Below are 22,219 nucleotides of genomic sequence, written 5' to 3'. Positions count from 1 at the left end.
GGCCACTGCTGTGTCCTATCGGACTCCCCCTGCCTGCTGTCGTTGTGACCTACCTCCCCGGCGGCGGCAGCATGCTGTGACTCTTGGAGGGTGCTGGTGCTACTGCGTGGGTATAGTGCTACTGCGCCCTAATCCTGGATTTTGCTTTGCTGGTGTCTGCACTGAGGAAGCTGGTGGTTCTGTGCGGAGGTGTGCCTTCTACGACCCACTGTTGACATTGTTTGCGCAGCGTCTCCTGCTGAGTGCATTGCTGGGTTGACCGTGGACTTGCTTTCGAGGGTCAACCTTCTTGCCTCCCTGTTCACGCCATTAGTGCATGCGGTGTGTGTAACACCATGGGCAAACCTGATAATAAGCAACCTAAGCTCTCCTTTGACTCGGCGGCTTCCAGAAGGGGCACCCGCCTAGTACAGGAGGCTGGGACCTCACGATCTCCTCCTCCGCCTGCCGCTGATGCTGTCTTGCAGCCGGCCACCCCTGATTTCCAGCAGATGATGCAGGAGATGCGGCAGGGCTTCGCCACCATAGTGGACAAACTATCCTCCCGCATGGACGCGGTGGTACAGAAACTTGATGTCCACGAGGAGCGCCTGACTGCGGCGGAACAGCGAATCTCAGATCACGACGACACTTCGGCCACTCATACCACTCAATTGGCGAGGATGGACAATATCCTACGAGTGATAGCCGCCAAGAACGAGGAGTTGGAGGCGAGAAGTCGGCGCAACAACATTCGCGTAGTGGGTGTGCCGGAGACGACGAATGTTGGAAAGATGGAAACGTATGTGGAGAGGCTCTTGGTTGGGGCAGTTGGGGCGGAAGCCTTTTCTACCCAGTTTATTGTGGAACGGGCACACCGTTCGCTTGGACCGCGCCCGGCCCCCGGTGCGTCCCCGCGCCCTATCATTGCTCGCCTCCTGAACTATCGGGACCGTGATGCGGCTCTTCATGCAGCTCGCACTTCCCGCTCACTCTCCTTCGAGGGTGTCAACTTCACCATATACCCGGACTTCACTCCGATGGTGCAGGAACAACGGCGAAAATTCTTGGCGGTTAAGAAGAAGCTTCGGGACCTACAGGTGGACTACGCCTTGCTCTACCCTGCAAATCTAAGGATCACTCATCAGGCGAAGCAGACTTTTTTCACGAATCCGCAACAGGCGGAAGACTTTGTGAAGCGGCTGAAGAGGGAACGGGCTGCTGCTGGCCGCCAGGATGGACTGGGACAGAATGATCGCCAATCGGCGGAAGAGGAGGAGGACTCCTGACCAGGTTTTTGATGGCATGCTGACTGTGTTGAACGCTTCATATTGATAATGCTACACCTGCCGCTGACTGCTGTCTTTCCATAGCATGTGCTGGTGTGGGCGGATAGGTGGACCTTCCGGACCTCTCCGAGAGGCTGAACGGTGGCTGTTGGGATGGCGATGGTTGGTTTTTTCTATTCATTGCTCCGGGCATCCACCCTAGCACTGTGCCTGCCTTGTATCTCTGCCTACTCGGCTGGAGGGGCGGCATAGTGTGAGGGGGTGGTGAAGTGCACCTCTGGTAGGCACCCCCAACAGGAATTCCCCTACTATGTTCACACTTTACTTTGTTGTGCGACTGCTTTTTTGGATGGATGGATGCCTGGGGTGTGGGGAGGGGGGGTGGTAGAGGGTCCTGACAGGTTGGGGTTGGTCAGGTGGGCGGTGGGAGGTAGGGACACTTTGGTACTTTTACATTCACTTGCTGGATGCGTTGTGATCGGGATGTTCGAGTGGCACTGCGTGCCTGTTGCACGGTTGTTCTCTGCCCGGTTCTGGGAGGGGGGGGGGTTGGTTCTGGGGTTGGAAGACGGCGTGGATGATTGTGCTTTTCGTGTTACTAGGTGGGGTGAGGGTGTAGCGGCTACAGCCTACTACTCTGGCTTGTGTGGTGTGCCTGTTGCTGGATTGCGGGGCTCCTTGGCACGTATTCCCAATGAATAATGTCGGCCGAAGTGTTGGATAGGATATCGATTCTTTCTTGGAATGTGCGTGGGCTCAATGATGCCAGGAAATGTCGTAATGTGTTGCAGTATCTGGACCGACATGCCAGTCAGGTGGCACTTCTGCAGGAAACACATCTGCGCCGGTCGCCGGCATATGCGTTTGGTGGGAGGTGGGCCACTGTGAGGAAATTCTCGTCGTACTCCTCTTATGCAAGGGGGGTTACAATATTGATTAAAAAATCACTTTCCTTCCAGGAGTTGGGATCACACTTGGACTCTGACGGGAGATATGTACTGTTGTGGGGGAGGATTGGGCGGATCACTGTGCTTTTTGTGAATTGCTATGCACCGAATGTTGATACTCCTGCTTTTTTTCTTGCGCTGTGGGGTCATGTACTTGCTGTGGATGCTTCTCATATTGTGTGGGGGGGGGGGGATTTTAATCTGGCAATGGTGGCTCTTGAGGACAGGTCGGAGGGGAGTCATCAGTACAATATACAAGCCAGAGATGTCATGCGGGGCATTGTTGAAGAGGCAGGGCTGGTAGACAGCTGGCGTTATGTACACCCCACTGTTAAGGAAGGCACGCATTTCACGACACAGGCTCATACCTGGGCGAGGCTGGATTATATCTTCCTTTCCAGGGGGCTAGTGGCTGGATTGCATGGGGTGACACACCTCCCCAGGACTTTCTCTGACCACTGTCCGGTTCGGGTTGTGGTGTCGGTGCCTGGACTGCACCGACCGCGCCCGCCTTGGAGGCTCTTCCCATCGGCCCTCCTGGACCCCATCTTTAAGGCGGAGCTGGGCGAGGAGATAGAGGCTTTCTTTCCGAGGAATAGGGGGTCTGTGGACAGTGTGGAGGTAATCTGGGAGGCATTCAAAGTTACGATCCGGGGGGGTTCACAATCTCCAAGAGTTGTGGGGTACTCAGGACTATTGTTCGTACACTTGCTGACTTGGAAGCCGACCTACGACGCCTGGAGCGTGGCCTACTTGCTGGCCCTGACCCTGATCTCATGCACCAGTTTAGAAGTAAACTTTCGGAATACGAGGAGGAAGCGGCCAGGGAAGCGAAGCATAGGGGAAAATACTGGGTGGCTAGACGGTATTGTGAGGGTGAAAGACCAGGGAAGGTGCTGGCTGCCCTTACGAGACACCAGAGGCATAGCTCGGATGTATTGGAACTGGTCTTGGCTGATGGCACGCGCTGCACGGACACGACAACTATCCGGGACACATTTCTGCAACACTACACACACTTATACACTTCCCAGCACTCAGGAGATGTGAGATATGGGGGGTTTTTGGATGAGTTGTCGCTTTGCTGGCTTTCTGATGATCATAGGGCTTTTCTGGGTAAGCCTCTGGAGGTCGACGAGGTCAGGAGTGCCATCATGTCTCTTAATAATGGCAAGGCTACAGGCCTGGATGGTCTCCCCGCCAAATTTTATAAATGTTACGTAGATATTATGGCTCCGGTGTTGCGGGAGGTTTTCGAAGGTTCCCTTGAAGTGGGGCGCCTACCAGGGTCTATGAGGGAAGTTGCTATCACCTCTTTGCTCAAACCCGGAAAGGATCCCCTTGATGTGGGTTCCTATAGGCCTCTTTCATTGCTCAACTGCGATGTTAAAATACTGGCCAAGATATTGGCGATGCGTCTCTCTGAACTTATGCCCATTATAGTGCTGCCTGACCAGTCAGGTTTTGTCCCTGGACGGGCGACCTCCCATAATCTTCGTACATTATTCTCCTTGATTCCGACCATATCCCCGGAGCTCCCGGTGGCTGCTATTTTTCTAGACGCGACAAAAGCGTTCGACTCGGTGGAATGGGGTTATTTAATAGACGTCCTGTGCAGGATGGGCTTTCCCAGAATATTTATCTCATGGGTTAAACTACTCTACACTGACCCCATGGCCAGAGTGGTTGCAAATGGTGTGTTGTCCTCCCCTTTCCCGATCACGAGAGGGACCAGACAGGGGTGTCCACTCTCCCCCCTCTTGTTCGCCATTGCTATAGAGCCTCTTGCATGTAGAATTCGGCAATTGCATCAACAGAGCGCGTTTAATTGCCTTCAGCGGCAGATTGGCATATCCCTGTACGCTGATTATGTTACCCTTTATGTGAAGGACCCGCAGTCGAATCTTAATGCGTTGTTACGTGAGTTTGTGGTCTTTGGTGGTATATCTGGGGTTCATATCAATTGGCAGAAATCCCAATTCTTTCCACTCACTGCAGCGGTTCGCCGTTTCCCACTTGACTACCCCCTGGAGCGGTGTGACTCGGAACTGCGATATCTGGGTATTGTTGTGTCATTGCTCAAGGAGGAGACGCTACGGCTTAATTACGGTGTGGCTATAACTACATTGGCAGATAGCGTCACGAGGTGGATGTCCTTACCATTGTCTATGGCGGGTAGAGCGTCTCATTAAAATGGTGGTGTTACCTCGCCTCTTGTATTTGTTTCAAAACATTCCGTATTATCCTGGGGCTTATTTTTTCACACGTCTCCGCTCAGAGTTGCTTCGGCTGTTCTGGGGGGGGCAAACAGCCACGAGTGGCGTGGTCTACGCTGACGCTGCCTTATGTCGACGGGGGCTTCGACGTCCCTGAGTTTGAACTTTATTATGTCAGCGCTCAAGCGCACTACGCCTACCACTGGATGCGCCCCACGCCGTTCATGCCTCAGGTGGCCGCTGAACAGTGGGTCGCTCATCCTCTCCCATTGGAGGGCATGGTCCTGGGTAATGTGGGGGACATTGACACACATCAAACGACGGTTACCTGCACTGTTGATGCATGGAAGCGCATTGCAAAGGTACTGGATGTTGCTTTTCTCTACTCGCCTGCGTTGCCTTTGATATATCACCCTGCTCTGTCTCTTCTGCAGGAAACTGGGTTCCAACGACTGTGCGGTCGTCTTGCGATACGTACCTGGGGTGACCTGTTTCGTGAGGGCACCTTCCGTACCCTGGAGCAGTTCTTCGGGGATGGTCCGTACTCCCCGCTTGATATGTTTTACTATGTCCGGCTGCGACAGGGCCTGAGGTCGCTGCTGCCTGAGTTCCCTGGGGAGCCGGGTGTGACCCTACCGCTTCATGTGTTGTTACTTTCTGATGGACGTCACTTGGTGTCCAGATTGTATGGTGCCATCAGGAAACAACGTGCTGTCTCGCCTGGACGGGCGCGAGCCCACTGGGATGCTGAGCTTGGCATTTCCATTTCTGATGACCAGTGGAAGTATTGTTGTGGTGTGACCGCCAACATCTCCTCTAGCTGCCGTCTAAAGATCATACACTACAAGTTCATACAGCGCTTTTACTACACCCCGGCTAGGAAGCTCAGGTTCCGGCTGGCGGAGGATGACAGGTGTGCTCGTTGTCATGCACCAGGTGCCGGTTTTCTTCATTTGGCATGGGAGTGAGGGGTGGTTTCGGAGTACTGGGTGCAGGTCCATGATGCTCTCCAGGCTATGACCGACAATGGAGTGCCACTTGACCCTTTGGTCCTGTTGGGTTATACCAAGGCGGTGCCGGCAATGTATCGTAGGTTTGTGGATGTAACTCTGCTGCTGGCAAAGAGGCGTGTGGCCTGTTGCTGGGGTAGGGGCAGGATACCGCAGTTCGAGGACTGGTTGAAAGATGTCATTTATTGTCAGGACCAATATAATGTTTACGCAGAACTGATGCCTGTGCGCTGTAGGCCCAGAGACTTGGAGCCCACTGCAGATGTACCTCCTTACCAGGGCTGTGCAGGATTCTGATTCGGACAGTGCTGATCGGGTTGGGGTGGGTTAATGGGGCTTAATTTGTTGGAATTACACGCTTCTCTGCCACTTGTCCAGTCTACACGATGTGAGGGTCCCTCTATTTGCACTGCTGCTTCTCTCGATATAGGGAGTATGTTATGATCATCGGCGGGGGAGCGGGGCTTTACTAACCTCTCTCTCGGGATGCAGATTATGATGCCTTACCCCAGGGACTACTGCACTGTGCATATGTGTCCGCGGCCCTGACGCGGCTCTCCTCTTTGGAACGATACCTGCTTGTTATTCGTATTATTGATATGTTTATATGCTCTGTAATGATGTATTACGTCTCAGGCCACTGCTGTTGCTATAACCTCATTTCGGCCCACTGGACTTCCCCCTCTGGATGTGGCACCTGGACACTTTATGTATGCCGCTGCACTACACTACACCTGTACCCTTGTATGCTTTGTATGTATGTCATTGATGATCTCATGCTTGTCTTCCACCACTTGTTGCGAATAAAGGTTTAAAAAAAAAGTATGATCCATTGTTTGCATAAGTGAGTAGGATGACTTCATATGTGAATAGGATGTGTACTGTTATTTATCGTCGATATAGGTGTATAAGTATTTTTGATAGTGTTCCATTGTTCATTGACAGCATGTATGAGTGAATCTACAGGTAAGTGATTAGATGTGTGTATACATCTATGAATCACTGAGTAGGTTTTTAGATACTTGTATTGCCGTGACAATGGATTCAAATGATACTCTATTTTACAAAGAGTGATGAAAGATTTTACTAGTGTATGAAAATGTGTATGTGATGGTCACGTGGATGAGGTAATCAGTGAGGTCATTTGAGATGTCAGTGATTTCACTGAGCATGTCATGAATGATCTAATATGTGACATCATCAGCAGTGCATTGGGGGTGCGCGAAATAGTTAGTACAACTAACTATATAGGAGCAATTTCAATCGTTTTGTATGAGTAAAATGTCCAGCTAACTATAACACCCCATAAACATAGTTTGAGTGAATTTCAAATGTTTTTTTAAACGCTAATTCCTAAATATATAAGGCCTGAAACAAATGGTTTTTTCAGTGAATTTCAAAGGTTTTTTAAATGCTAATTCCTAACTATACAAGGCCTGTAACCTACGGGTTTTCTTTGAATTATGCTATGGTTTTTTATGCTAATTCCTAACTATATAAGGCCTGAAACCTATGGTTTTTAAGTGAATTTCCAAGTTTTTTTTAAATGCTAATTCTATTAGCGGATAACGTTTAACTATGTTAATATCCTTGTGGGACCACCTGGCAACCCTAGGGGGGTCAGGTTGTTTCTACCCTGCCCCCTTTTTGCATTTTACACTTTGTTTTTCTGCTTCTTTTGTGCCTTTGTCTACCTAGCACAAGATGAATGCCAACACTTCCTGGTTAGAAGTGTTGACAGCCAATGAGCATGCTGCTTTCCTGCGAAAGGCAAGCCGATTGGCTGCCACTGTCTGTCAACACTCTGTCAACACTCCAAACCAGGAAGTGTTGGCAGCCATCTTGTGCCTCGGTAGAACCAAGGCACAAGAAAGCAGTGAAACAAAGGTGCAAAACACGCAAAGGGGGCAGGGTAGAAGCACCCTGACCCCCTAGGCCTGCTCAGGGGGCCCAACAATTTTTTGGGGGTTTTTCCCCATGGTACGCTCAGGGTACGCGTACATGGCATCGCACCCAGCGCGTACTCCGCGAATTTTCTTTTTTAAAAATTAGTTTTTTTGTCCTTCGGGGTCCTCCTAGGCCCCCCCGATAAAACCTAGGGGGTCTCTACCCTGCCCCCTTTTATAGTTTTCACCAAATATAGAAAAGGCACTTCTGCGTACCAGTCCCTACACGTTTGCAAAGTTCGGCATAATTCCGTTCAGCGGTTCGGGCTGTAGCCTCGTCTATTCGTCCTATGGAAATTAACATGGGGAAAACACGTTTTGGGACCCCCCCCCTTTTTTCTCGGCCCCCGCTTGACGAATCACCCCAAAACTTCCAGGGAAGGAGCGGAGCTGGCCTAAATTTTGGAAAATTACACGCAAATTCCTCAACCGCCGCTAAAGTTATTCCCAATAGAATGTTGCGGATTTCCTATGGTAGCTAGGTCCAAATCACCAGAGGGATTTGCAGTGTCATGTGCGCTGGCGGCCAGGAGCCATACGACGCACACAAGCACTGTGGTGTCAGAAGGCTCCAGGCCGTCCGACACATGCACAGAGTTATGGGCATGTGCAAAAGTAATTCACAGGCATTCATAACTAAAATTAATGTTGCACAAGCAAATCAATGGTAAATACTTTAAACATTTATTACGCCCAATTCCGAGTACATGCGATTTGATTGCAAAACATACGTAAATTCATAGCTAAAGAAACTTTCCATTGCTTTGACAGAAGCACGATTTAGTAGTGTGCTTTGGGCGCAATCAATTAAAAACAGTTAAACAGTAAATCCGGTACAAATAAAAGCAATGATTCGCCACTTGCTTACCAAATTCAAATAACCACTGGTAAGTATTTCACAATCCTTTTTACGTTTGGGCTAGATGGCGCATGTAATGTCTCGAATAGACACATTGTGTTTAATTTGCGGTCTTTAGCCCGCTCACAGGCTTCCCATTTGCCCGCTCCATTATCTCCATTATCATACTCTGCCACCATGTGTCCCTAGCATGCATGGTCATGCCTTTTTATGCAAGCTCTCCCCCCAGAGCATGATCAAGCACATGTAAACATCCACTGCTTCAAGTTTCACAACCATTTTAGAACCCACTTTTTTCATTCTTTTTCAGCACTCTAAAGTGATATTGCTTTTAATAGTTTTGTCTCCTTCCACCCGCCGTCATGCTCTGTCCACAGATCACCTCCTCCCCAGTCACTGCTTTTCAGTTTCCCCACCTATTCCCATTGCTGCTTGCTCAGTCCACAGATCATTGCCAGAGTCCCTGCTGTTCCCTTCGCTGCTGCTTTCCATTTCCCCCACCTCCTCACAACCTGTTTCCGCTCATTGCCCTGTCCACAAATCATCTCCTCCCCTGACCCAGCCACCGCTTTAAACCCCCCATTGGGGTCTGTTTTGTTCTAGTGAGCGGTGGCATTCGGTCTTTGAATGTCCTGTTAGTGCATATCGGACATGCTGATAGGAGTATGTGCGCATGGCAGTTAATACTGGGCACACGTATTGTAGGAGGCTGGCTTAGTATATGGTACACACTAATTTAAGTGAAGCAACTTGCACTAAACCGGACAACACTTAGTGATTTTAGTGGTCTTAGACAACCATGGAAAGCTCTGTAAGTAGTAGCTTTGGGGAGAGCAGCCAATATAATCATATAATGTAGGTTAAACAAAAAAAAAAAAAACGAACCACACAGTGTAGTTATGAAAATAAGTACATTTATTATACACATTGGTATATCTCCTACCCGGAGATATCAACACAATACACACAATATTTCAAATGGAATCAGGTAAGTAAGCACAAATACACAGTTCTCTCCAGGGGAAGACCAAACCATATACTAAAGAAGCGAACTAAGACTGTAGTCAAGACTTGGACCAGAAGACTCAGAAGAGCTGGGGACTGTGTGCAGAGTGGAAACACAGCTGCGTACTCAATGCTAGTCAATGGAAAAATTGCGGTTGCAAAATTTAAGAAGGACTCTTCCCAGCGGACCCGGAAGAAACCCTGTGGAAGACATAAGACTGGAGAATCACCACACCTGTGGATATCCCAGGAACCAGGATACCTTCACCAGGGAAACCGGGTGCATAGATCCAAATGGACATTGGAAACCGCCTTGGACCGCAATGGAGAACTTCAGTATAGATGCCACTGGCAAAGAAGGTGAAAGAGTCCGGTGGGAACCAAGTGTGGTATTCTTGAAGAGAAGTACCTGCAAGCGGAAGGGACAGCCTGTGCTACTCGGGAGTGACCAGGAGGCACGGAAGACCAATGACCGCCGATGAAGGAAGATGCAGGAGTGATGACGGAGACCTTTTCGGTGCAGCTCCAGCTGTGAGGACCAGGTGACGCTGTGGAAGACCAAGAGCCGTTCACGAGCTGTCCCACGTCATTAGTCAAGAACCATGGGGTTGGTGTCCAGCAGGAGCACCAAAAAGCCTTGGCAGCAGCAACAGACGTGAAAGATGAAAAAGATGCAGCGTTGTGACTAACAAGGTCTGAGGGACTCACTAAGTGCTGGAGAGTCATAGCATGCCCCAAGCAAGCAGGGGAGACAGCTGAATCCAAAGAAGACCCTCAAGAAGACCAACAGGCCGAAAGCACAGGAGTCGCAAGAGGACCTTGAGCAGCTCACAGAAGAGTCGGGTCCTGCAGAATACGGACGCCAGACTGGTGTTGAATCTTCCTCCAAGAACCCCTTCAGCTCCCAGCTTGAGACTCCTTCACTGGCTTCCACTTAGGAAGCAGACCCATTTTAAGATTCTCTGACTAACCCATAAGAATTTACATGGCAAGGGCCCCGATACTGGAAAGAGAAACTCACCTGGTACCTCCCATGCAGGACAGTGAGATCCAGCAGCAAATTCCTTTTAACACCCATCAAAACTCGTGCCACGAGAACGGGGTTGAGATCTTTCTCTTTTTTCGCACCCGCCCTCTGGAATAAATTACCCTTACACTTGCGCGTCATCTCAGATCATAATTGTTTCCGTAGGGAACTAAAAATCTGGTTGTTCGATTCCTACCAGCTTCTGCTTAAACCATGCTTTTGAGCCTCCGCAAAGCGCCATGAGACTTTCAGGCGATGTGCTGCGCTAAATAAATATTCCTGGTTTGATTGGATTTGAAAGATGCAGGCCCACGGTGCAGAGGATGCGGTAAGGACCAAGATCTCGACAGGGAGAGATGCCGGTGCTTCTTGTAGCCCGAAGATCTCTGAAGGACAGAGTCAACAAGCCTTGACAACAGCAAGTCAATACTGTGCAAAGGGTTGCTGTTCCAGCAGTTCCAACAAGGGCTACAGGCCTCAAGCTTGCTGAGGAGACCGTGCAGGCCTCTAGGGAGTTGCAGAACCACCACCAGTGTTGCTGAGCTTTTTGAAGACTGTGGGACCTCAGGACCAGTTGACCGGTCAGCTTTGTTGCGGTGCCTGAAAATGCAGGGGAGTGACTCATTCACTCCAAGGGAGAATACTGCGGGTGTGTTTGATGACCACAGGCCTGGAGACAAACCTGGATGAAGCACAGGCACAGACTATGCAGAAGACTGGCAGTACGGCGAGACCAGGAGCAGCAGGAGTCTTCGTTGATGCAGTCTTGGTTCCGGTCGAAGTCCAAGGTGCCCAAATGGCTGAAGTTGAAGTGGTTTTGAATTTTAATCTTGCCCCACAACTTATTTAAAGAGCCACCCACGGGAAAGCTCTTAATTACCCTAGGGAAATGGTTGGAACGATTCAAGATTCACTCCCAGATGAAGGGCTGGACAGAGGAGAGGCTACTCCCATGTCCTTTGGCCAATTTTGCTCCAGAGAGGGAGTCAACGGCTCTCCGAACTGGCGCAAACTGAAGTATGCAAGGAGGGCACTAAATGTGCCCTGCAACGCAGTCTGCTGGTGCTGGCAAGCGCCCCCACCCAAGCCCAATACACCAAGTTCTATCTGGGAGGTGGTCACACGTCCCTTTGACAGGAAACCTATTGTTTTACCTTCCACTGCTCAAGCTCAGCTCCGCAGCAGGTGGCAGAATTGTGTCTGGTCGGCAGCAGCACTAGCAGGCTGGTCGGCCCTAACAAGCTGGTACCAGGAATACAGATATCACCCCCCCCCCCCCTCCCCGGTACATGGGATCCTACATCCAACTATGGAAGCGGTGTTGGTGTAGAATTCCAAAAACCACAGTTGATGGACAGAATGTAGAACAATGTCTTACATTCACCCCAGTACAAAGATCTGGGCCTAAATCCATGATTTTTTTGCACTCCACACCACCCTAGGTCAGACAATGGCTATATGCAAATCAGCCTTAACCCTGTGCCTCATGGGAACAGTCCAGCCCGAACTACCAAGCCATGTCTTTCGTAGACTGGAATCAAGCACCCAAGGGCCGGTTTCTGGCTATCAGCCTTCTTCAGCCTGGATAGCTTGACTCCAGTGATGTGGAGAGCCTGGGACTCTCGTCTCAGCATACCCAGCCCACTCGGGGTGAAAATTGCAAAAACCACAGTTGATGGACAGAATGTAGAACAATGTCCCAGTACCCCAGTACAAAGATCTGGGCCTAAATCCATCATTTTTTGCACTCCACACCACCCTAGGTCAGACAATGGCTATATGCAAATCAGCCTTGACCCTGTGCTCCCTTTGCCACTGGATTCAAGCAAGCCTGGCTGAAGACGGCTGGAATGCCAGAAACCGGTCCTCGGAAGCTTGTTTCCGGTCCAGGGAAAACATGGCTTGACAGTTCGGGCTGGACTGTTCCCATGAGGCACAGGGTCAGACTGATTTGCATATAGCCATGTCTGAACTGGGGTGGCAGAGTGGGCTAAAGAACGGTGATGGATTAAACCCAGATCTTTTGACTGGGTGTGAGTGTTTGATTGATTCAGATGCTCCGTCCATCACCACCCCCTTTTGTACCGGTGTAGAATTCCAACATGTTTAATAGCAAACATGACTGGTTTCAGTGCAGCCAATATATAGTTAGGCATCTCAATTTGACATGATGTTCACTATATGTATTTAATGGCTGACCGCAGTTATAAAGCCTGGAGAATCGACTGGGGTTTGTAGAGGGGCTCTGCTCACGCTTATAACCAAGCACCCTGCCCTCAGGACTGAACAGCCTGCCATTCATATAAGGAATCTTATATCAGTTGTAAGGGGTGCTAGCACCAACTTACACAGGCTGCAAAAGCAGACCTTTAGTCACAGTTTGAGTGGTCTCTCATGGGTGCCATAATACATGCTTCAGCCCATGGGAGACCACTGGTGTACCTATGCCCTGGGTACCTTAGTACCATATACTAGGGACTTACCTGGGTACACCAGTAGCCAATTAGGAAGGAAGCAACGTACTTACCACTGCCAGATTTATGGAGGAATCACAGTGACTGGGGTCCTGAGTAGCAGGATACCAGTCACTAGTCAGAACACCAGCAAAAGTAGGGGTAACCATGAAAGCAGATCCTACTTTAATACACAACACGCCCCACCCAAAAAAGAAAGGATATTAGACTAAGTTGCCCAGTTGAGTTGAATTTTTAATTGGAAATATCTGGAGAGCCCATCTGAGTTGGCATGGTTACTCCCAAGTCTATGTTCCACAGAAAAGGACATCCCCTGTAGGGAAATGAACAACCAAGTTTGGGATTGTCACTCTTTGTCTGTTTAAGCCATAAGAGGGGCGTATGGTCTGTCTGAACAATGAAGTGAGTACCAAACAGGTATGAGCAACTTCCTCAAGGCCCAAAGCACTGAGCACTGTAAAGGCCTCCCTCTCAATAGCCGCCCAATATTTCTCCCAGGAAAGGGGGGGGGGGAGGAAAGAATCCAACTGTCTACTTATAAAAGCTATTGGTTGGTCCTGGCCCTCTGCATTAAGTTGTGACAAAACCGTTCCTATCCCTATCTCAGAAGCATCTGTCTGGACAATTACGGTTTTGAAGTAATCAGGGCTTTGCAAAATGGGAGCAGAGCACACGGCCTGCTTCAGGTCATCAAATGCCTTTTGAAAGCTACAACTGCCCACTGAACTTTCTTAGGCATCCTTTTGTAAGTGAAGATCATTAAGGGGAGTCACAATGGACCCATATGCCTTAACAAACCTCCTGTGGTACCCAGTTAGGACCAATTAAGCTCTGACCCGAGTCTGGGTAGTGGGAGCGACCCAGCCCATTGTATTCAGAATTTTGCTCTTCAATGGTTTAACTTGGCCTCCACCTACCAGGTGACCCAAATACACAACCTTGCTTTGCCCCCCTTTCTGGCACGTTGTGGCCTGACTTTTGCAGGGCCTCCAGAACCTTTCAATGGTGGACCAGGTGATCTTCCCAGGTGGAACTAAAGACAGCAATATCATCTTGATATGCTACACTATAGGCTTCCAAACCTGTGAGAACTTTGTTCTCCAAATCCTTAAATGTGGCAGGTGCATTCTTCAGGCCAAAGGGAATTACAATAACTTGATATTTACCACTAGCAATTGAAAATGCTGATTTTGGCTTGGCATCAGAGTCATCAGCCCTAGGAATTGGATGGGCATCAGCCATTGTGACTGCACTGAAGCCTCTGTAGACCACACAGTACCTCATCTCTCTTATCTTGGGTGTGAGGTTGTGGCATAAGGACTACTGGACTAGCCCAATGGCTATCCGAAGGCTCAATGACCCAACTCCACCATCTTTTTTACCTCAGTCCTGTCAGGCTGTCTGTAAATGTTATTCTTCACAGGCAGACTGTAGCAGATTTCAGAAGTGATCCTGGGACACTTTATGCTCACACAGAATTACAACTCTGCTGTGTCTAAGGGATGAAGACAATACCCACACAGCTGTGTGTAGCCTCACAGCTCACTGTCAAATTTATGTCATATACACTACACCAACCAAGCTCAAATGCCAGCTTTACTGGTGAAACAATCAAGAGATGCAGCTTACAACCACTGTTTCTCTCACCCTGTAACATTCTAAACCCTTCCCAGAACATTCACCCCATTATATTCGATATGACATCAACACATCTTGCCTTTTACAGAAAGTTAGTTATTACTGTTGTATTTACTTTATTCGATGGAAAATTCATCATAAAAGTATACAGTTTATACAGTACATTAAAAAAATAAAAGAGTAAGGGCTCAACACTCGTATATATTCAAACATCCTCATATACTACTCAGTTTAAATTATCTAAAATCAAGCTCAAAACTTGTTACATAAAATCATGAAAGACACTTCATGCCATAGCTGTCCGTCGGTTAAGTTAAATGGGTGGAACGCTTGGCCCTCCTAGTGTGGGTCTGCCATGCACTACCCAGAAATTTGGCTTCCCCTCACACAACAGCAGTAGAAGATGTGTCAGTACGGAGGACCCGTAGGGCCATTTTGTGACATCTAAAGCCCAACCCCATGCATAGTGGTTTTAACCATATTTTCCTAGCGACCCTATAAGCCGGGCAAGCAAACAAAAAGCGCGCTACTGACTCATTAGGGGCTGCACAGCCAGGGCATGATTTAGGGAAAACGCCTTTACTTTTCCACCCAGAAGAAAAGGTCATTCACCGGCAAAGTCCCATGCCTGAATTTAAGGTAAAGTGCTCTGTCCAGGGGTTTCTCTATAAAGTCAAGGAAGGGTTCCAATTTTCTTATCCATTTGATCTCCAGAAATCGCTGGGAGAGGGGGCCCCCCTTCACTTCTGCGTATGGCAGTCTCCTGTACCCAGTCCCAATAGAGTTTCTTGATCACTGCCTTAGGAGGCGGAGTTTGGCTCAGCCTAAATTCGCTTAGGCCCAGTTGCACAACCAGCTGTCTCAGGTTGCACAACCACTTGATTTGGTTACCTGTGTTGAGCAAGATAAGTTCATCTAGAGCTGCAGCATAATTATGTAGCTCCTGGGTCCTTCTTAGTCGCACCCAAAAAAGTAGTGGGCGCAAACGTACTTTATCTTTAAGGGTGCGCCTACCCAGGTCTAGCCGCAGCGGGATTAGCGGGGTGGAGACTGGGAGGGCCATCAGATCTCGCATAAATTTGATTTCCGATGTGGCTAGCTCCGTTATGTTCTCAAACCCCCATAACTTAGATCCGTATAGAGCTGCCGGTAATACTTGGCCATCATATATTGCGAGAGTCGGTGCCACAGGTTTACTCATCGACTTCCGCTATTCCCTTAATACCACCCCCGAGACTCTCGTGGTTTAATAACATTTTGGCAAAGTGATCTTTCCATTTCATCCGGCTATTTACCCCGACTCTCAGGTAATCAAAAGAATCAACCAACTCCAAGGGGAGACCATTAATCAAAACGTTGTTCCTGAATCTCTTGGAAGGTGAAATGGCCATAAGCTTTGTTTTGGAGGTGTTGATGGTGAGGCCTCTATCAATGCAAAACTCACTAAAGCGGTCCAGGAGTTTTTGGAGACCTATGGGGGATTTAGAGATCAAGATGGTCTCATCCGCGAAGAGTAGAGTAGGTGTTTTTCCCCCCGCCAGGGATGGCGCATCTGCCGCTTCCTCCCTCAGGTGATCCACCACACCATTCACAAAGAGGGAGAAAAGGGTTGGTGCCATAACACATCCCTGGCGGACTCCAAACCTCACGGGCACCCTCTGTCAGTTGCCCCTGGGTGCCCCATCTGATCCTTGCATAATTCCCCTCATGTAGCTTCACAATAAAACCAAAAAGAGACTTTGGGAAACCCATCTTCTCCAGGATATCCCACAACCTTGCCCGGGGAACCAGGTTGAACGCCGTTTTGAGATCTATGAATGCCAAATAAAGGCTACCGTTGTTAATGGTCACGGCCTTCCAATAGATCGCAAAAAAACGGAAGACCTGGTCCATTGTGCCCACCTTCTGGCGAAACCCTGCTTGGAAGTGGGAGAGAATGCGCTCCTCTTCCATCCAGACACCCACCCTAGTTATTAACCGAACACTCATCAACCCTTGAGTAGGCTTTGTTACCACCTAATTGGGTCTTAACAGTAAGCCGGCATGGTCTCTTCGGGTTCATGTTCAGTTTTAAGGCAACCATATCCACCTTTAAAGTGGATTATAACGTAGGACTCATTAGTATTTCACAGTAATATACAGTCTTCTTTGGCAAGTAACTGCCCCCATTTGAGCTTACAGATGTAAACGCAACCAATTATATTCAGCTTCTGGGCAGCACACTCACCACGAGCACTGCGTCGCGCTTTGTATTACCCACCGTATAGCGAGTTATATTTTACAAAATATGCTTCACAGACCGTGCAAACTTAAAATCTGTGTGTACTTTGTTTTTATTGTTGACACAAAAAGGACTCTTCTCTAGGTAATTTAATGATGGAATACTGTGGTAAGTAAAGATGGAAACTCATGAACGTTTCGAGTACTCTGTATTGACACCCAATCAATCAATATATACTTTATTCTTTTTTTTAGATAGAAAACCATAAAAGCAATATTGGCACCCACGCAATGAGCACCAGTAAAGACAGGAAAAGCCAAACGAACTTCAAACCGCCCCCCACCCCCCGTATGATAATTCTCCATGAACATGTGCACTAAACAAAAAGCCCAAGATCATGCAGTGGAACGTTACAATAACAAAACATTAGTGTGAGCTCATACAACATTACTACAAATACATCCGACATAATTCCCCATTGTATATAATTGTAGAGGAATGGATAAAACATGGACTTCACCGCCATGGAAGCACTCACGTGCGGACAACAGACACACAGAAGCTTATGTAACGGATTGCACATCTCCACTAACAACGCCGATGCCAGCGACGTTGCCGCCAAAGCAAACTTCTCGGTAGCCAATAGGGTGGTCGACGGCCAGACCGATTAATACTAAGGGCAAAACAACATGCGCCTTGCTATCGTGCGCATTGGTAATTTCGGCAATGAAATAGTTTATCATGGGACAGGACATAGTGGGCGTTCCATTACAGGCAGCTTTACCTACCCACGTGAAGCGTGATGGGAATATCTCAGGGATAGGGACTCAAAGGTTAACAAAGCTGTGAGACCCGAACATGGCTTGCCTCAAATAGGTCAAAACAGCATCGAAACAAAATTCTCAATAACTATGCCATACAAATTTCGCCGTATTTATGGAACTTTTACTGCTCGTGTTGTGCTGCAGTTCAAATGTACATGAATACCTGAAAGTGAAAACTTAAACACCAAGTTATTTACAAACTGTTGGCATTCTAATTCATCACAATTCCTTTTAACTTCGAGAACATAAAATTGGGTAGCAGTGAAAACCACCTAACCACCGTCAAAGCGCCGCAAGAGGTTGCCACTTCTTTTTAACACATTAATGTAAAAGGAAACCTTAACAAGTTAAGTGGTACAAACGACGAAAAGCATTTCTCGATAATTAAGACATCTCCAACCAACTCCCCTCCTCAAAAAAACTGGTTTCGGTGGCTGGTTTTAAAATGTACCAACGCTCAAAACGCCTTGGAAAATGTGCAATTAGCGAAAATCTTGGTCTTACCCGTGCAGGCCAGTGAGGGTAACCCTTCATCTTGGCGAAGACCAGGTCCCCACACTTGTACTCCGTCTGCCGGTTGGGACGGGCTATTTTCTTCATTGGCGCGGTTAAAATGGAAAGTGTAACGCCTAGAAGTGTGTGTTCTTGCCAAAAGGCGGCCACGGAGGACTCTGGCGCGAAGAGGCCTCTTAGCTTCTTTCGGTCTTTTTCCTTTAAAACGCCGGTGGCACCAACGGTCCAGCAATCGCGTGTTGGCGGGAACGGTGCCAGTCAGACTCTGGGGACCCGTCCAGGTGTCCAGAGCACTTGCTGGGGGTTGCCTTCTTACAGTTGTCCTCGCGCTGATCGATCAAGGCCTTGTGATGTGCTCGCGCAGATTTCAGAAGACTTCTTCTTCGGTTCCCTATCTCAGATCTCACAGTTTTCCTTCGGGGACAAGCGCTGTTTTTGCGCTTTTGTTTGCTGACGGCGAAGGCGCTACAAAACTGCTTCTGGGTGCGTTGTTTGTGTTTGCGAAGAGAGAGAAAACCGATCCTCCTCCGCACTGACCACCTCCCCTCCAGTCCCGTCGCTTTTAGTAGACACAGAAGAAGGATGACGTCGCACGCCCCTTTGACCCGGATCGTTTTACAGCAAAAAGTGGCAACCATCTTAAAAGGTGCAAATAGTCCTTAACTAGTGTTCGCTTTCGCTGCAATTACGCAGAGGAGTCAAACAACACTGCTAAATAAACAGTATGAAGGATGGAATGTTAATGCTGAATGTCTGCTGCATATTGTTTGCTTTTACGAAAAATGTATTTGATTGCTCGAAAATACAGTGGTTTGGGCGGTTCACACCTTTTTTTGTGCCCAAATGGAAGGTTTACCATGTAAAATGGACACAATAAAGGCTTACACAATCTGACCGGTAGGTTTTATCGTTCGACTTCCATTTTGTTTCGTGCTTCTCTGTACTTAGCCCCTCCCCGCCCTTCTCACTATCTTATGGCACTGGGGTTCTCTTGGCGGCTCTTGTTTTCAAATTGGCTCCTATTTCGGCAATTGATGTTTTTCGCTAGGGTGATGAAACGAACCCAGAATCATTAACCGAGGAGGTCCTGAGCTGCTGGGGGAGGGGAACCTCAGTCAAAGAGCATAGAACAGGGAAGCGGTTGCCATGTTGGGTGTGTTGTCTTCCTTTCTCACGACCAGGCAGACGTTAAAAAAGACTCTGTTTACCAATCGGTCGTGTTTTGTATTTTATTTATTTAAATTTGTATACCAGCGCGCAGCTACCCCCAAGGGTTTCCCAGCGCCAACAAATAACAGCAGAGGAAGGAGAGGCCTATTGGCTGAAAAGCCATGTTTTAAGGGATCTATTTATTTATTTTATTTATTTATTTATGCATTTTTATATAGCGCGGACTTTACCCGAAGGCGTCAGAGCGCTTCACATTAGGAACAGAAATGAAACATAATGAGAAACATTGCAAAAGAACAGATTACAAAAGAATATGTTACGTTACATAAGGTAATAGTGACAATTGTGAGCAAACAAAATACAAGAGTTAGTAAAAATTGTGAGCAGCCAAAAATACATGAGGTAATAAAGGTAATAGTGACAATTGTGAGCAAACAAAATACATGAGGTAGTAAAAATAGTGAGCAATCAAAAAGTCAAAGGTTACGGAAGTACGGAAAGACAGGTCAGGTTGTATGCGAAGGGGAAGTGGAAGGGCATTCCACAGAGTGGGTCAAAGAGAGTATTAAAGGTATAGAACATGTTCTTATTTTAAGAACTGAATTTATTCATTAATGTTGGGCTGCAAGAAAATACTCCTTCAAAAATTAAATATATACATATATATTGTGCACATAATTTAGTAGCACATTTCGTGTGTTTGTGATATATAGGGGGTAACAAAGGCCACTGCAGCCTCTGAGGCGTAGCCCCCCCCCCCCTTCAAGGAGGCCCATTTATTTATTTATACCTTTTTATATTGCTCGTACTTCACCTAGAGGCGTCAGACCGCTTTACAAAAGAGGAAAGTACATAACATAAGAAACTCCAAGCAATATGGTAGAGGTTATAAAAAGTGTGACTGCTACAGTTATTAATGGTGAGGGTTATATATTTACAAGTTACGTGTCCCCCCCCCCTTACCCCACCCCCCTCCCGCCCCAACCCCGAAAAAAACATATTTTCAATGCAATAGATCTCGGATTTACAAGAGTTTGGGTTATTGGCATTGTAAATAACAATACCTTAAACTCTTACAAATGCGAGACCTATAGCCAATGCTATTCTTGGAAAAGCACCCCATGTCACACTTTCACATTTATGACTGCTGCGCTCCTTTCTTTAAACCCGGCTTGTCTACTGAAAACGGTGTGGCTGCGATTAAAGTGAAAGCGTGGAATGAGGCGCTTGTTAACAAAATATGCACATTTCTTTAATTGACGCAGTGCCACTTTGCGGGCGTCCGTGCTACCGAGGAGGGAGGGGAACAGAGCGCATTTAAAAATTAGAGCGTGAAGCCCATTAAGCGGGCCCTGCCTTGACTTACTAAAATCGACGGAGCGGCAAGGAGTTTGATAAGCTGCACATACTCACCTGACTGCCACTGTAAATACATTAAAAGTAAATACTTTGAAAAAAATTAAAGTAGTATAGTGAGCCGTGAATAAAACAAGAAATGTTAATGCAAAGTCTGTAAGGAAGCAGGTGCCATTACTGAAGCTGGCATCCCGTGTGTGCTGGGTACATTATTTAAGTAAATAAACTATTTTTTTGCCTCTACGCAATTGTTGGATAATTTGGACATAAAAAAACTCCCACAGTTATATTCGGATCACAATCCGTTAGTTTTAGAAATAAAGGAGGTTCAGGGTTTGAACAGATAAACCACCTGGACTTTTGATAAAAAACTACTATTGGATAAAGAGTTCTGTACCCATATCAAGTACTGGACTCAAGCATTTTTTGATTTCAATAGAAACAGCGCATCCCGAGCTGTGGCGTGGGATACATATAAGGATGCCCTGAGGGGGGAAGTGATGGAGTTCATAGCTCATACACAGAAGAAGCATAAAATACATAATGGATCAACTGATTGATAAACTTGTTAAACTTGAAACAGAACATATCCAAATAATCGACAATGGAGCAGTAGAAAATGTATTGTCACAACACCTATGTAAAATAGCACTGGCCAAAGTTGAAATCAATCAGTATTTTCAATATAAGGTGGCTCAGAAATTTCAGACGTATCGTAAAGAACTGTATGAATATGGAGAGACGACTGGGAGATTACTGGCCCTAAGAACCAGACAAAAAAATGTTAGAAATAATATATCAAAAATGCAGGATGTAAACGGTACATTGGTATTAGACCCAGAAAGGATTGTTGGAATCTTTGAGGAATTCTATAATAAACTATATCAAGCAGATTTCCTGACAGGAGACCAAGAGGATCTAGCACATATTGATAATAGTGCCAAACCACTTTTTAGGGTAAATGATGAAACTTCTCAAGAATTAGAGCAGGAAATTACGGTAGAAGAGGAGCAGGAGGCACTGACGTCTCTTTCATCAGGCAAGGTGGCCAGGCCAGACAAAATACCCATTGAGGTGTATAAAATGCTTGCAACACAAATAGTACCCCTTATGCAAGACTTATTTTTGGATATTCAATACCGTGGAATACCCCCAGTGTCATGGCAGGATACAGACATCATAGTCTTCCTAAAGAAAGGTAAACCCCCAGAACTTCCCTCGTCATATCGTCCGATTTGTCTTATGAATGCGGATGCAAAATTATACTCCAAAATTATGGCTACCCGATTAAAAAAGAACATAGTTGCAATTATTTTACCATGGCAACATGGCTTTGTTCCCATCCGGGGGACCACAGACCACACGCGGCGAGTAATATCAATATTGGACATCGGGGAGGTAGAGAAAAGAGCGGTGGCTGTGGTTCTCTTGGACGCAGAGAAAGCCTTTGATCGGGTGGCCTGGTGTTATTTGTGGGATAAATTGGTTGAGAGAGGTTTTGGTCCAGGATTTATTTGGGCAATACATGCTATGTATTACAAACCCCATGCAAAGATTCAAATAATGGGGTATACATCCAGAAGTTTGAAGATAGAAAATGATAGTCGTCAAGGCTGCCCTTGCTCCCCAAACCTGTTTGCGTTCTATTTAGACCTATTTATCTCCCTAATTCTGAATAACTCATTAATCAAACCGGTAGTTTCTCATAGATATGAGACAAAAATGTTGGCATATGCTGATGATAT

At 47.3% G+C, this 22,219-nt stretch overlaps 1 protein-coding gene across 1 annotated transcript in view; it reads right to left on the bottom strand.

Moving 5' to 3' along the window:
• HDGF (heparin binding growth factor) overlaps positions 1-18,503 on the bottom strand; it is a 110,908-nt gene extending 92,405 nt beyond the window's left edge. Inside the window, exon 1 of the mRNA XM_086945022.1 lies at positions 17,940-18,503. Coding sequence (XP_086801148.1) covers positions 17,940-18,035 — 96 coding nt within the window. The 5' untranslated portion in view covers positions 18,036-18,503. The remainder of the gene's footprint in view (positions 1-17,939) is intronic.
• Between the last annotated feature and the right edge of the window lie 3,716 nt (positions 18,504-22,219).

This window comes from Lissotriton vulgaris, chromosome 12, assembly GCF_964263255.1.
Source record: "Lissotriton vulgaris chromosome 12, aLisVul1.2, whole genome shotgun sequence".
Taxonomy (NCBI): domain Eukaryota; kingdom Metazoa; phylum Chordata; class Amphibia; order Caudata; family Salamandridae; genus Lissotriton; species Lissotriton vulgaris.
The sequence above is the reverse complement of the archived record's forward strand: the minus strand, read 5'-3'. Positions and strand labels throughout refer to the sequence as shown.